The sequence below is a fragment of the Magallana gigas genome, chromosome 9 (genome assembly GCF_963853765.1).
Source record: "Magallana gigas chromosome 9, xbMagGiga1.1, whole genome shotgun sequence".
Taxonomy (NCBI): domain Eukaryota; kingdom Metazoa; phylum Mollusca; class Bivalvia; order Ostreida; family Ostreidae; genus Magallana; species Magallana gigas.
In genome coordinates this window covers 39944933-39961247 of record NC_088861.1, presented here as the reverse complement: position 1 = coordinate 39961247, position 16315 = coordinate 39944933, and the positions used below count along the sequence as shown (strand labels likewise).

Genomic DNA, 16315 nt, shown 5'->3' with positions numbered 1-16315 from the left:
ACAAACCATTTTCGGCCTTAATAACAAATCACTTTGGTGTTTTAGTAACAGTCTACGTGTTTCATTAAATATTTTACTATTAACTCACTTCAACAGATCATACAATAATAGTTTGTAGAGGTTTAAATATAGCTTAGTTGGTGGAAAAGTTCATTTGGGGATCATTACGAATACAACCGTCTATAAGCACGATCGGAAAATAAAATGTTTGCAAAGTAAGAGTTGTCTGCGATTATTAAAACACACATCTTAAAGATATCAGAATATAACATATGAAAAAATAGCACATTTAAAAAAAAAAGACGTCTTTGTAAATATAAAAAAAAGAAATACCGATTTTGGAAAGCTGATATGATCCTCCACGATTCTCGCAAGTTTGATGCTTCTTTTACATTGGAAATTGTGATGGAGTCCCATCATGTGGCAATCTCTTGAAAAATAATCCCATTTATCCACATCGATCTTGTTTTCTTCATTGGCAATTATCTGTTTAAAAAATACAACAGTTATAGATATATACATTTAATAACAGTCAAAGATATTTGAGTATATTCATTCGTCGTTTCCTAATATTAGCAGTATAGTCGCTATAGATTTGGTTATTTTAACAATTAATGTATCATTAACAAACAATAATAATGATGGATACAATGTGAATTACCTCGTATAGAAAGGGTTTCTGTATTGGCCGGTCTTTCGGATCTTTGGGTGGCTAGATGAATTTAAACATAAATGTGTATGTGTTAATTAGATGTAAACCTGAATAAATCCATCACGCAGTGCATTGGTATGTAACTTTTAAAATTTCCACATGTTTATAAATAAAATTTTTGAATCATATATATATATATATATATATATATATATATATATATATATATATATATATATATATATATATATATATATATATATATATAAAAGAGGATTGAGAATGCCCAAACATAAATGTTTCACAAAAAAATAAATATAAATGTTGATGTATAATAACCTTGATAAAGGCTTTTATATATTTTTCCCCGTCTTTCCCAAGGTCGTTTTCTTCCTCCTTACTTAGCTTTATACTTTTAAAAATCTCGTCTACCATTTCAATGGAGAGGTCCTCGTGCTGATAATAAAAACAACGAAACCATATATACACATGGTAACTGTTAATCCAACTGATTTAGCAATTGGTGGACTCGTTTTCATGTCGTGTTTTGTTGGAAATATTGTTTTAATAAAATTGAAAGGTTCTTTTCGAAAATTCCAATACGCAATAAATAAACTCAAAGCAGAAATGAATTAAAGGTAATTTATTTTTAGCGTAGTTAAAATTGATTTCATTGAAATTAATTTGTAATTGACCATACATCGATTGCATGTAACGTTTTTTTTTTTTTAAATAAAAAGCATATTATTCAAATATAAAAGAAGAAAAAACAATAAAAAGGCTGTACCGAACGTTTTTGTGACTAAATTAAACCCAAGTATAAAAGGGTTAAAGATACTGGGATAACATACACAATGATGAAGTATGCAAAAAAAATATTCACAACACCTTCTATCGTTGCATACAGTAAACACAAAAAAAGGTGATCTAATCATTAGATCCGAATTAAAACCAAATGAAGTTCAAAGAGATTAACTGAACTCCTGGCGAGGCGGGCATTATTACAATTTTGAAATGGCATGTGCTATTAATACTGCCGAAACACTCTTAACTAGCAATGACATATAAGAAAATTACCAATATCTTAACTAAGAGTGTCGGGTTATAATAAGTTTAAGACATGTCTGGATGTTAGGATGCCGTCGTTTTTTTGTTTGTTTTTTTGCACAATATTTTATAAATCCTGATATAAACCATTTGGTATGTTCTGCAAGATTTTTTTGAAGAGGATTGCAATCTTTTACTTTTTTGATGTTTTTAAACACATATATAAGACCGCAATGATATACAGTAACGGTCAGACCCAACGTAACATAAAGTTGACCCTAAAATAAACCAGGGATTTCTTTCAGGATTTACTCGGGATTTACTCCGGATTTACTAGAGCGGACCTAGAGTGAACCCCGATTAAATCCAACTTAAACCCAGAGTGGACACGGAGAGTAATCCCCGATTAGAAGTAGACAACTGAAAACAGACGATACATGTGTATATTAATATACAATGGGCGGGAATTACAAGCGGGAAGATGGTAAGACAAAAGACGGGTCTGCTTCACAGTTCAGTGTGTTAAGTTGATCCTAAAATCAAACTCCGAGTAAACCCAAAGTCAACCCCGAGTGGACTCAAAGTAAACCCCATGTGGACCCAAAGTAAACCCCCGTGGGCGCAAATTTTCGAAAAGCAGACCTAGAGTAAACATCGAGTAAACTCCGAAAGTAAACCCGGTGTTTTGTTGGGATCTGCTCTGATGATTGGATGGTTCTGGCCTATACTGTGTGTATTAAGCAATATAATAACATTACAACATCAATTTTAAATCATTTGCAATAATTATATGATATGACTTCTGTCCAAATAATACCTAATCCATGTATGCTATTTTTAAAACCTGTTTTACTTCAGAAAAAAATTACTTATTTACTAAAATCATTTATAACTTATTTAATTAAGAAAAAGATGTACCATTACCATAAATAAATGGAATATAGAACTTATATCTTAAGGTATTGATAATACTTCAATAAATGATGTTTTAAAACATTCAATGATTCTCATGTTCAGTGGTTACAGTTTAGAATTCTACACAGAATTATTTCAGTTAAGTATTATCAAAAAAAATAATAATTAAAGGCCGAACATTTTTACCGGGTGGTAAATCTGAGAGCGGGGCTTATTTTATAGAGGTGTGAAAGCCTCCGGGGCTTGGACTCTACCTGCGGTCGTGAACGCTGCTAATCTCTATACACAGGGGGCAAATTAAAACACAGGAAATAAATAATTAGTCAGAATTGGTCTTAGTTGGAACATCTTATTGTTCTAAATGTCCATATGAAGCGATTTTATATGGAAATGAATCCAATCTAACAGTTGGACTGTACGTTCTACATCAAAGTCTATGTCGTCCGAATTTTCTCTAAACACACTTGTGTAAAGCACAAGTGAGAAATTGCAGTAAATTAACTAATTTAAGAATGTGGAATGTAGGCAGCCATGTTACGTTGACGAGGTAGTTCGTTTCCTAACTGGGGCACCAAGTGATATTGCCTGCTTTACCAGTAAATAAAAATTTAGTAGATCATAAGTTTGTTTTAAAAAAGAAATGTTGCTATATTATGGAGCTGCTTATCTTTGTGGAATTTATAAGGTCACACAAATTCAAATATAAATGGCTTAATTTTAATTACTGGATGATTACTTTTAATCATCAATTTCGGTAATGTTAAAAATCGGATTTTTATTTCCCTTTTTATACGCGACGGAAGATATCAAAGATAATGTTGTTATTTGCTAGTAAACAGAATTTCACGGACCTGGCCAGATCACGCTCTGACGATCACGTCATCAAACTGGTTGCTGTTGTTTCAAACTTGATTGATATGCATCAAGCATTCCATGGAAAGTGGAAAAAATATTTTTTTGACGAGCTGCTTGTATATTATTGATCTTAATCTACTTAACACAAAAATACTAATGAATAATGACTTTTGTCATATTAAGGGACTGGTATCCAAGGAAATTTATTTACTTATTTACGGGTCCACAGATCCTGAAAATAACACTATGATTTTAGCTAAACATCTAGGTAAACTATTTCTTTGCATGGTATTATATAGTTTGTTCCTTCTTTTATTCATTATTAGATTGAATTTCCCCATTTTTAGAAAAAAATAAAATTTAAAAATATTTCATTGTAATTGTTGCCATGTCAACAGTAAGGGAACTTGCATTTAGACGCTTATCATTTTCGAAAAATTGCACATCTTTATCAATTTATATGCAAACTCTGCAACCACTGCTCGAAAAATGATTTTTTTTTGTTAGTAATCATCTGTTCTACATATATGCAAAATAAAATCCATAGGCAACTTTGATGGGAAAAATATGTACATGGTTTAAAATATATCAAATTTGCATTTTAAGCTTTTTACGAAGGGGTAAGGGTAACATGAATACCGAGTACCGGTATTATAAAATTGAATAGATCATAGTGTACCTAATTTTTAAACTATTCCCTGGTTAGAGATGCACATTAAGTCATAATTTTAATTTTATAAAGTTTTTTTTAAAATGTCATGTTAAAGATCATTCATTTTCCCTTAAAATTAGAAACCATGGACACAGGGACATAAGGGCACATATTGAGTAAAATATTTATTTCATTTATAAATGAGGTATTTTACTCCGCAATGAGGTTGAACCATAAATTTAATGACAAATAAATGTGAACAATGACATCAAATATCAATATTATTTTAAATTAAGTATTAGATGATCATAATGAATATATAAAAAAATATATATTATGTTTAAGTTGCATTTTTCCTGACCTTTTGGTACTTAAAATTGGTTAATTTTTAATAATAACAGTTTGATTCGAAATAAAAGCTTTCTGGATATTTATTATTCTCATGATATTGACACAGCTTTCTGGATATGTTTTTTTAAGGCTTGTTCGTGGTATTTGAAGCAGTTTACACTGGAAGTATATCACCTATCAAGCTCTGAAGGGCGTATTTAATAAAAGTGACCCCAGTTTAGAAGCAAGATATCCTCTTGACCTCTATATGTAATACTGAATCTCCAGTAAACTTCAAGAGATTCAAGTTGTTCTAATAAAAATAAAACACAAATAAGATTATGGTGACTATCTTTCAAAAAAGCCTGAGAGAGCTTGCTGTGTATTGTTTAAATGTGACTCAATCATATGACCTTTTGAATTGAACTTTGATATCTTGTTAAATATATCTATATTTATGGATAAAAGCAATACAATAAAATGCTTATAAAGTTTAATCTTTTTTTTTATTTTATTGTCTTTGGCTTAAAGATATTTTTCAATATTGAAATTGAAAGTCTGATAATGAAACCAATATGTGTGTTTCAGAGACCATTTACTATATTTTTATAGTGCCAAGATTGGTTTCATCAGTATATGTATTTAAACTATCAGATAGAGAAATATGTTTTTCTTCAAAATATATCAACTATTTTACATAAAAATGAATTGGTCTGCAAAGAACTTTCCTAGTATTTAGTCTTGGTTTTGTCAATGTCATCAGGTCAGTTCAAATAGCTTGACATTGACCTGTATTACTGCAGAACTTGCTGAATGCTTTATCTAACATGAATTTCCTTATTTATTTAAAAAAATCTTGAACATCAACTTTGATTTTTTACCATCATTCATCTTCTTTTTCATGTATTCAAGATGTAATAATAATTTTCAATGAAAATAATTCAACAAGAAGTCTCTGGACAGCTGTAAGTCTTGTAAGAAAATGTAGAAACCAGTTTATATTTTTCATTCTTATGATAAAATGTATGCCTTGTTGAGTGAACTGAGTCTTCATATATACAGAAAGACTTATGAAAGGATTGGATTTAATGTCTTAAATATTATATTTAGTAAAATTCCCTTGATATTTCATGACAAAATTATTAATTTCATCATTTTATCTATGGAACAATACTCATTTTCCTGTGTGATGTTGAATGAGTTACCAACTCTGATTAGTTTTATTGGTTATCTAAAGGTATTATTAAATGTTGAAAAATTGCTCCAATTCAAAGTGCATAAATTTTAAAAGCAAAGGAATATTTGGAAAGATATATTTGACTGATTACTTTTTCTTGGTTTTTTCTCTTGTTTATTATTAATTTTACAACTAATGTTCCTTTTTCTTCAATAATTGTAAGTAACCACTGCTTAGCATTATAAAAGTACATGTATATGGAGTTTGTTAAAGGTATTTAACATATGAGTTGGTGAGTTTGTGCATAGTTGTTGTGGATATAATTGTGTGTATGCTTCTATTTCAAAAATAAATATATTAAAAACAAAAACAACAACAAAAAACATTGTCCATAACTCTTTCCAAAGTAGTTAACTCTGATCAAAACTGATTTATAAAGTCAAATACAAAAAAGAAGTCAGTGGGTTTTTTTCAGTGGTTTGTACGTCTACATTTTAGAATGTGAATGCTTTAATACAGAATAATAATAATGAAAATAGCAGCAATGCATTAATCTAAAAAATTACTTTTTAAGGATTTTTACCCACACATTTTTTTTCTGATTTATGAACCTCTTATAAATTTAAAGAAAAGGGGGTATTATTTAAATCAAGTTCAAAACTATATTCCTATATACTGTAGAAGCAGAAATATTCGTTGTTGACTTAATTTCGTTATTTTCGAAGTTAGTTTAAATCAGCGAAATTAAATATATGACGAATTTTAAACCCAAGTATCAATTTATACAAATTTGATACGCGATATATTTAAGGAATTACGATATGACAAAATTAAATGCCAACGAAATTATATTTGGTTTAAAAACAACGAAATTTTAAACCAACGAATATATGTGTTTCTACAGTAAATCTAAACCTTGAATATTTCCTTGGGGTCCCAGTGTTGTCCTCATGGTCACCATTTTATACGATGTAGAATCTGCACTTTATTAGCTAGGATGCTAGAGTCCATATTTAATTATCATACATTGTAGCATTGAAGTTCTCAATCGTGAATATGTTAACCAATGTTCAATAAACATGAATATTCTTATATAAGTCTTTGAAATCATCTTTGGTCCCAAAATTATCCAGGGATCACAGTTTAAAATATTGAAAATAAAGTTATTCTAACCTCATGTTACTTTCGCCTATCTCGTTTGTAAAGATTTCCCCACAACTTAATATTCCCTAAAAAAAACCGTGTAGTTAAGAATAAGATTGTTGAATTTTAGAGTCTTATTTTAATTTTCCCAACTCTTAATGAGGGGTAATATAGCAAAATTAAAAGAGAGAGAAAATTTCGCCTCTCTCGTTTTAAAGATTTCCCCTCATTTAATATTGCCTGAAAATTGTGCAGTTAAGAAGAATAAAATTGTTTAATAATATAGTCTTAATTTTATTTTCTATGTAATAATTAAAGACTTATACAGTGGTCTTGCCAGGCATAGTCACCGATTTTCTTTATATTTCAAAAAGGGATACACCTTATAGTAAAATGCAAAAAGAAACTAAAATTGGTTGTTGGAGGTAACCGTTGCCATGTTACAGTCAGATCAAGCATATCTTTTACAACATACACCATAGCATACATGTAGCATTGAAATCTCGTATCATAGCATTGAAATCTCTACCATAGCATACAATCTCATTCGTCGTATCATACCATAGCATACCAAAGGATAGCATACAACATGATTTAAACTCGGTTTTATTTAAAAGAATAAATGTTCACATTGCAAAGTAGTGGTAAACTTTGGCATCTTATCATTTTACTTCAAAATGTTTGGAACTCTTATATGTATTATGGCGTTTTGTTGAAATCTCATAGCATACCATAGCATAGAATACCATATAATTTAATCATTCATTTCAATTTTCATAGCAAAGCATACAAATCTCATAGAATTACATTGAATTCCCATAGCATATTATTAAAATCGCATAGCATAAAATTGTAAAAGATATGCATGAAATGACTGTATCCGAGGCTAAAGATAAAAAAGTAGCTAATCTTACCAACTTTGAAGCCATATAATAAGGTTTTGCCTACTAATATAGGCTATTAAGACATAAAACAACCTTTAGTATATTGTAAATTTGCATTTTTTAGAAGAACATTGATGGATAAACCTATATTTTTAGAATGTAACCATGGAAACCGTTAACGTTTATTGATTTTTTATTTTTTTTTTACATTTTGTTTAACCCACAGTGGGAAACTCATTAATTTTTGCATCCCTATCAATGTTTATGCAATATAATTTGTCATGAAAAATAACATCTGTTGCTTTGGTAACAACGCGAACGTGCAATAAAGGACTATATATGGTATGGGCCTAAAATGGCCCCCTAAAAGGAATATCATTTTTTTACTGTAATTCTTTGTTTTCTTTGTACAGATATATATGTGATGTTTAAACTTAATGTTCATTTTGATTCAAGTGCCCACAATTTAGAAATACGGCATTGTAAAGACAACCTTTTCTCGCCATTTTTGCATTTTAGCATAATAAAAGCTTGTTTTCAAGCAGTTTTTCTTTCAGGAAACATAGAGCGCATGCTTGAACCAACAAAATATTTTAATCAGAGATGTACAATGTATCTAGCCAAGTCTTATAAGTGACAAAAAATGTGTCCTGGTTCAAGCATGCGCTCTGTATTTCCCATTCGTAAAAAGATTAAAAAAATGTCAATTTTCGACTAATTTTGATTGAATTATAGAAATAGTGTCACTTCTGGCGTCATATACTGCAAGTTAGTGCAAATAAATCAAACAAATATGTAAAAAATATATTTTATATTAACTCTTCTAAATTATAACATAAAATTTTATTGTACCCGAAACACTTTAAAAATGGTGAATTATGGGGGCCATATTTAACTCTTATCATATATATAGTTCTTTATATCTTGCCAAAACAATAATCCACCGGGCTTATATCTTGTGGTTATGTAAAAAAATGTTAACTGAACGTTTAAGAAAAATAAAACATTGTTCATTTAAAGTTGGCCTAAGTTAAAAACGCCTCGTGCCAAAAGTTTAGATTGAATTGTGTGTTGGCGGAACCATTTACCATTGACTAAATTGAAATATGAAACATAATCAAATCCAACCGACAAATTTAAAATTAAATTCCTGCCACCAAGTATATGAGCTGTACCAACTCAATTACGATATATTCAATAACGACTAAAAAAATAACAAACTTAACAAAAACAAAATCCGAAGATATGAAATAATACTAATGAACAATACTGCCAACCACCCTAACAAACCCCAAGTTCTTGTTTTTTTTTTTTCGTAGCACCTACCTTTTACTAATACAATTTGAGAAAATCTATATAAGAGCGTCTTTTAATAATATATGTAACACTTTTGAAAAGAGGAGTACCCGAAACAGGAAAGTATCCATTAATCTTATATAGCATTTCTTTTCCGATCATAGTTGGCAATTTAAAAAACAAAATTCAATCATTTTTACATCTAGACGTGGTAGTTCGAAACTACCGTTCGTATGCCATGATAAACTATGGGTTTTTTTTATTTTTAGGGTTTTTTTTGTTTTTTTAGGGGGGGGGGGGGCTACCTAGACCAAAACTCGAAAAATGATTGCATCATTTAAATGAACAAAATTTTATATTAGGATCACAAACGAAAAATTAATGTGAATTTGTAATTTTTGTTGTGAGGAGTTTACATTTACAGTAAATGAAAATCGACTTCGTTATTTTTAATAATTACTTAATCTATCATAGGTAATAGGTAGCGCTTTGACGAAGATTCCTGTTTGTGTAGTAGCTTTGTTTACTTGACATAAAGCGTTTAGTGTATACGCTAACCGCTTAAAAAGCACCACGCACCTTAATATGCTTTATTCAAGGCAAAATAAAAATAATAATAAATAAAAATAGAAAGAGTCTAATATATTTATGATATCATTGTTACACACCTCTAGAAAACACTACATTTGACTACGAACATCCATGCTAAAACCTTAACAAAAGTAGGATCTCCTAAACTACGTCAAGAAACAAAACAGAGGAAATTAAAGTCCTAGCAGTATTTAGGCCTAGGAAGATGATGACGATGAATGTACCCAGATATACCGTGTACTTATGAAGAGTTGAAGTGCGATATACGGAGAGAAAAAATAGTTTGAAGGATAAGGCCTTTGGAATCTTGATGATGATTTAAATTGGATAATAAAAATCAGTAACACGCGTTTTGAGGCATTCAGGTGCGCCATACTTGCCGCTTGATTTTCTATGCGTCGAATCAAAATATAAAAAGTTTGACAGATGTTCCCCACAATCAGTATCTTTGCAAATTCGGGTAGTTTCCAAAACAATTATTATTTGTTGACGAGCATTATAATTCACCTAATATTACTAATGTACAATTTCATGAAAATGACTAGCATAAAAAAACACCTGTTTTTTAATCACCGTATCAACTACAACTATCCATTTAGGTAGACGAACTGGCGTAGCACTAATCGATCACAAATACAATATATTTAAAAAGAAATTATAACTTTAAAATTAGCAGAATTAATGTGGAATAAAAAATGATGTTTAGGATAGAATGGCACTGTAGGATATGCATGAAAAAGCCTCGTCTATTCTTTTCTCACTAATCTAGTAAGGCGATCGTAACTACGAGTCACATTTCAAAAATTGATTGATACGTTGAACTTACCTGTTGAGTGAAATAAAAATATTTATATTTTATTCGTGTAGCATCATTATGAAGCTACAAAGAAGTTTGAAATCATCTCGCGAAACCATTACCAAAAAAGTCTAGAAAACGAAAAGGGGACAAATGACTGACAAACCGCGTTAAAGACTAGAGTCCCACCGATTTCAACGGTAGGGTTCTAATGAGACGAATTAGTCGCCTTTTTGTTTTACTAAACATTAAAATGAATCATAGTATATACTATAAGTTTAGTTGGCCTATTCAAGTCTCGTTGTTGTTTTAAAATTTAATATTTCTAGTAAACTTACTGTTTTTCATAAATTTTAAATTTCTGCGCTCTACCTTTCTTAAAAGTTATCAAACTATATTTGGTATAATTTAAATATATTAAATAAGGCACAAATCAAATGAAATTTGAGCAAGTCTATAGTTTTATTTACCATAAAAATATGTTGTAACGATTTTCTAGGATTCAAATTGATCCCTTGGTTCAATTTAACATTGTTTTTGCTTTTTTTTTTGTTATTTTTTTGCTTCAGTTACTGAAGGGGAATAGTTAAGAGAACTATGCTTTTTGCGGAGTCCGTGCAACGAAATATATATATATATATATATATATATATATATATATATATATATATATATATATATATATATATATATATATATATATATATATATATATATATATATTTATATATATATAATCCAAAATGAGTAAAGTTAATCCACTCAAGTACTAAATAATAAAAAATAACAGAAAGCCGATTCAAAACTCTACCAGTTTCATTATAATCTTCCTGAAGATTATAATGAAACCGGTAGAGTTTTGAATCGGCTTTCTGTTATTTTATATATATATATATATATATATATATATATATATATATATATATATATATATATATATATATATATATATATATATATATATATATATAGTATTTTCACAGACGTCCGGGTATAATCAAAGTCGCTTTTCTGCGGTCCGTACGCCGCCTACAACGATGTCACTGAAGACGACTCAGTCAAATCATTACGTTCAAACTTCAATGTAGTTTACTTTATCTATACGTCTGTCAAACAAATGTTCTCCGTATAGAGGTACATCAGCAGTATTAGCTGAAAGCTCAAGTGAGCTTTTTTGATCACAGTTTGTCCGTCTGTCTGTCCTTCTGTCTGTCTGTCCGTCTGTAAACTTTTAGCGTTTTAAACTTCTCTAAAACCGCTTATCCGATTTCAACCAAATTTGGCACAAAGCATTCTTATGAACAGGCAGATATAAATTGCAGAAATGAAAGACTTATTTTAATTCAAAGCTGAGAAAACATCGAAACTGTAAAAAAAAGGGGGGGGTGCATTTTTAAAAAGCTTCTTCTCAAGAACTACTGATCCAAATTCAACGTAGTTTAGCGTAAATTATCCTTATGGGGAGAAAATTTTAAATTGCAAAAATTAAGGGCTAATTCTGTTTAAATTTGAGTAATTTACGGAAAAGATTTTTTTTATTTAATTTATTCACAAACTATGCATGTACAATCGTAACATATAAAGATGAATGAAATTGGAAACTCAAGTAACTAATATTTTTGAGATGATCCGCCAACTATCCTTGACCTCATTTTCTTTTCGTATGTTCAATGAATGGGAAGAGTAGATGTCAACATATCTAAAACACTTAATGTATTCGAACAGTGATTTTGTAGAGGGTAAAATATACTTACATCTGTTAATATAAATAAACCTTTTTGCTAACAATATCAATAGATTAAGTGCTCTATACAATACAGGGATGGCATGTTTACATCCAAAAATGTTTGTTCATTAAAACACACATCAATATTGCACAAGTTCTTTAATTTTTCCTGTATTGTAATCCAAATGTTTCGTGCATGCAGACAACTATAAAAAAGATGACTTATTGACTCCTTAGTTTTATGGCAAAATGAACACATTTCAATATCTAATATTTTGAATATAAATAAACGAGAGTTAGTGCCCAGAATTCTATGTAAAATTTGGAATTGGAAACTTATCAATTTTGTGTTCATTGTGACATTATGAGGAATCATAAAATATTGCTCCCATTCGTTTTCTACAATATCTATAGACATTCTCTCTTCCCATTTGTGTTTTACATTTACAGGGGTTTCGGCGACAGATGATAAAAATATAGGGTAAAAAAGTTTTGATACCTTTTGCGCCTTTCTTAGTTTTTCAATATTGCCATCAGATATTTCCTATCTCGGGACATTCTTTATCAATTCTTTCCAATGTTTTGGGATGGCTGATATTAATCCATTATAAGTTAAACAAGAGGCCCATGGGCCACATCGCTCACCTGAGCAACAATGGCGAAGTACATTGACTTAACACACTTAACGGTCAGACGCGACCTATCTTGAGTTCCATTATTTTCTATTTTTTCCTATCTCCACAATGTGAAGATTTCCACCAAGTAGTTCCATAATTATATTTTCCTGTTATATGATACTTTTTTTTATTTAGATATAAAGTGTTCAATTGAAAATATATACTATGACTTTATTTATAAGCATTCAAATGCATTTTGCATGCTATTTTAAGGAAAATTCTAAATATTATAGCTCTAAAAATAGCCTGGTTTTTGGGAATTAACAGCTTGAAATGTTAATAAATAAGGAATAATTTATCAAGGAAAATTATATAAAATTGAGGAATGTCTCGTGTGTCCTTAAATATTTATGAACAGTAAAATTTAATATTTCTCAAAGTTAAGTACCATGATTATTTTCTGACCTAAAACTCAATATTTTATAAAGGGGTAGGGGTGAAAATATATTGTGATATATTAATTATATATAACACCGGTATATTATCTCCTATAGTTTTTGCACATATGTGAACAGTATTTGCTCATTTAAGATAAAAAATCATACATTTCCTAAGACGTATATCAGTTAAAAATCAGCACCCATTGTGTGTAATCATAATTTGAACATTTTGAATCTACACAATTAAAGGATGCCAACATTTTATTTCATTAATATGTTGTCTTAGAGGCCATGCAATGCATATTTATTTTATATGATGAAAATACTGGAAAAGTTAGTTACCATTTACCTGCAATATTTCTTGTTTGGTAAATTGGTATTTATGAAAAAAAATATCGAACTTAAATTAGTGTAATTATCATTTTCCACATCTAAGTGAATATTGTTTGTGTGTTTATTTAAGATGCCAAGCTCTATGAATATACCATGCAGATGAGATACATTTCATTTTCACAGCTGATATCTCATATGTGAAAGTTAACAAAGATTGACGGACAGAGAATCGCCAGCTAGTCTGGAAGGCAGTACGCAGTGTTTGAACTCTGTGGCAAAAGTTGCTAAGGCTACAGTAAAAAAACTTAATAGGTCTTCCCTTAAATAATTGTTTACCTGATGTAAACTTGTGTGACGTTTAATATCCTTACTCACTTGATCGATGAAAATATTTGACTGGAAAATGTTGTCACATGATGTGTTAAAATGCTATATAATTTAATATATTGTCAGGCATACAGGTATCAGTTCTGTACTAAGGCCCATTAATTACTTCATAGTCCCTCAAAAACAACAGACGGCTACAAACCAAGATGATTTTCTGCTGCAATATTTTCTTTAAAATAATGATAATGCTCGAATATCCTCATAATTATAATGTGTCAGAACTGTTAAAAAGAAGTTTTTATTTACTCGTTTGAAAAATACCAAAATTGTTGCAGATTTCAAATAATTTATCAAATGAGAAAGGACCCCAGAAATCCTTTTGATTTTTCTGTACACAAGTATATAATGTTTAGCAAGACAATTCCAATGATCAACAAACATTTCAGCGTCAGTCGTAGAACTTTTAAAAACTTATTCCATTTGTTAAATTTCATAATTTTTTTAATGCATTCATAAATTATATAGATAAAATGTTTTGTAATTGAGTTAGCCAGGTGAAACAAAATCAGTTTATGCACTGTGTATTTTGGAGAAATTAGTCCTACCCTATGACCCAATTACAACAGTTTTTAGTTTTGAAGATAACTGTAAACAAACGGTTTTGCATTAATTTGGCAGAGTTATTAAACAATTACAAGTTACCTTCTAATTGTAGTATCAACAAGAAATGTAATGATTATCGATTGTAAATTTCAATGCACGATATATGTGTTTGCATCACCCGTATTTATAACCTCTAAAGATAAGACAGTCGCGGGTAATTAATCACAACAGGGTTTAATTGAGGCTGGGAAGACGTCTTTTCAAATTCATAAACATCTTTTTATTGTCTTTGGATTTAATTTACACGATTATAAACTCGGAATACATGGCTACTTCAAATTCTCTTTCGGAGGAAATTTCGGCGAAGTTACCGATCAAAAATCGATTATTTCAATCAAAGTCGCTCCCTTATTTGATCCTTGTTGACACAATTAGAAGTTAATAAACAATAAAAACAAAGGGGAATGCACTTTAGTACGTTGTTTATGCATCAGATTTTATCATTTTCGCAGGTAAACAATCAACTGCCTATTTACCGAAGTTTATGTTCCAAATACAAGGCGATTGTTTCCCAAGTTAAAAAGCAAAATGAAACGAAAAATTCAAAACAAGCTAAAACCACCCTCACAAGTGAAAATGACAACGCGTTGAAATATTTAACCTCAATTTACTTCACAATAATCGGCACCAATGTTATTTCCATGTTTCATAGATTATATTCGCACGTGAACTGTTGCACAACAAACTGCCAGCTTCAAACAAAGAACCTCGTTTTCGAGGTGCGGTAGACTGGCGATGCCTGTCATAAGACGAGTCTATCACAATGAATTGCCAGTCTACGTATATGGAATAACGAGCTATTCTTTATTTGTATTTTCGCAAATATCTCAAATTTGGAACAGAGTTCGACTATAATTTTTGCAATTTATATTTTCCTTTCCCTAAGGATGATTTATGCTAAATGATGTTAAGATTAACTCAGTAGTTCTTGAGGAGAAGATTTTTTAAAATGCACCCCCCTTTGTTACAGTTTCGAGGTTTTCTCTGCTTTGAATACAATCTGGCCTTTTATTTTTGCAATTTATATTCACCTTCTTATAAGGATGATTTGTGCCAAATTTGGTTAAATTTGGCCAAGTGGTTTTAGAGAAGAAGATCAAAATGTAAAAAGTTTACAGACGGACAGACAGACGGACAGACGGACGACGGACAACGGGTGATCAGAAAAGCTCACTTGAGCTTTCAGCTCAGGTGAGCTAAAAATTAGTATGAACATTGAATTTGTCTTGAAAGTTTCCGAGAGAAAGAAAATTACCGTCGTCATTGATAAGATCATTGATAAAGAATATCCCCTTTTTGATCCAATGAGATTTACAAACACGTTGTTTATTAATTAATTTTTCGTTATTGTGCCATAGTGGCTGGCGTAAAATTTCTGATGGGGCTGTGGTAGGATACTGTATAATTTCGCTCCAAGCTTGCATTACGCTTTGCCAAAAATTATTAAAAACTTGCATGGCAGTCGACAAGCCTTCTCTCCGAAGTTTGCATATATTTGAGTATCCCCACTTTTCGAATTTATCCGCTATTAAAATTTTACATGAGGATTAACATTGTGAATCCAAGCATTTTTTGATCCACGTATGTTTAAGACTTCTTGCGAAAGAAAGAATATGAGGAACTTTCAACCCCCTTATGCTTGTCTTTAATCATAATATTTCGGCGGATTTTATCAATTTTACCGCCCCAGATAATATTAAAAATATTTTTTTGGATTTCTTGAAATTGTTTTGTTTTTGGGTCCGGTAGGACAGATAAACACTGTACTAATATCGGTATTGCAGGTGTTTTGACAACAATGATCTTACCAAAAATTGTAAGGTTTCTAAAAGCCCAGTCATGCAGCAGTTTTTTCATAGAGTTACTTTTTT

At 30.2% G+C, this 16315-nt stretch overlaps 1 protein-coding gene across 1 annotated transcript in view; it reads right to left on the bottom strand.

Annotated features, from left to right (window-relative positions):
- Window positions 1-16315, bottom strand: part of LOC117690630 (deoxynucleoside triphosphate triphosphohydrolase SAMHD1-like) — a 71699-nt gene that overhangs the window by 24707 nt on the left and 30677 nt on the right. Inside the window, exons 6-8 of the mRNA XM_066072490.1 lie at window positions 992-1108; window positions 662-712; window positions 334-486 (exon numbers count right to left, since the gene is read on the bottom strand). Coding sequence (XP_065928562.1) covers window positions 334-486; window positions 662-712; window positions 992-1108 — 321 coding nt within the window. The remainder of the gene's footprint in view (window positions 1-333; window positions 487-661; window positions 713-991; window positions 1109-16315) is intronic.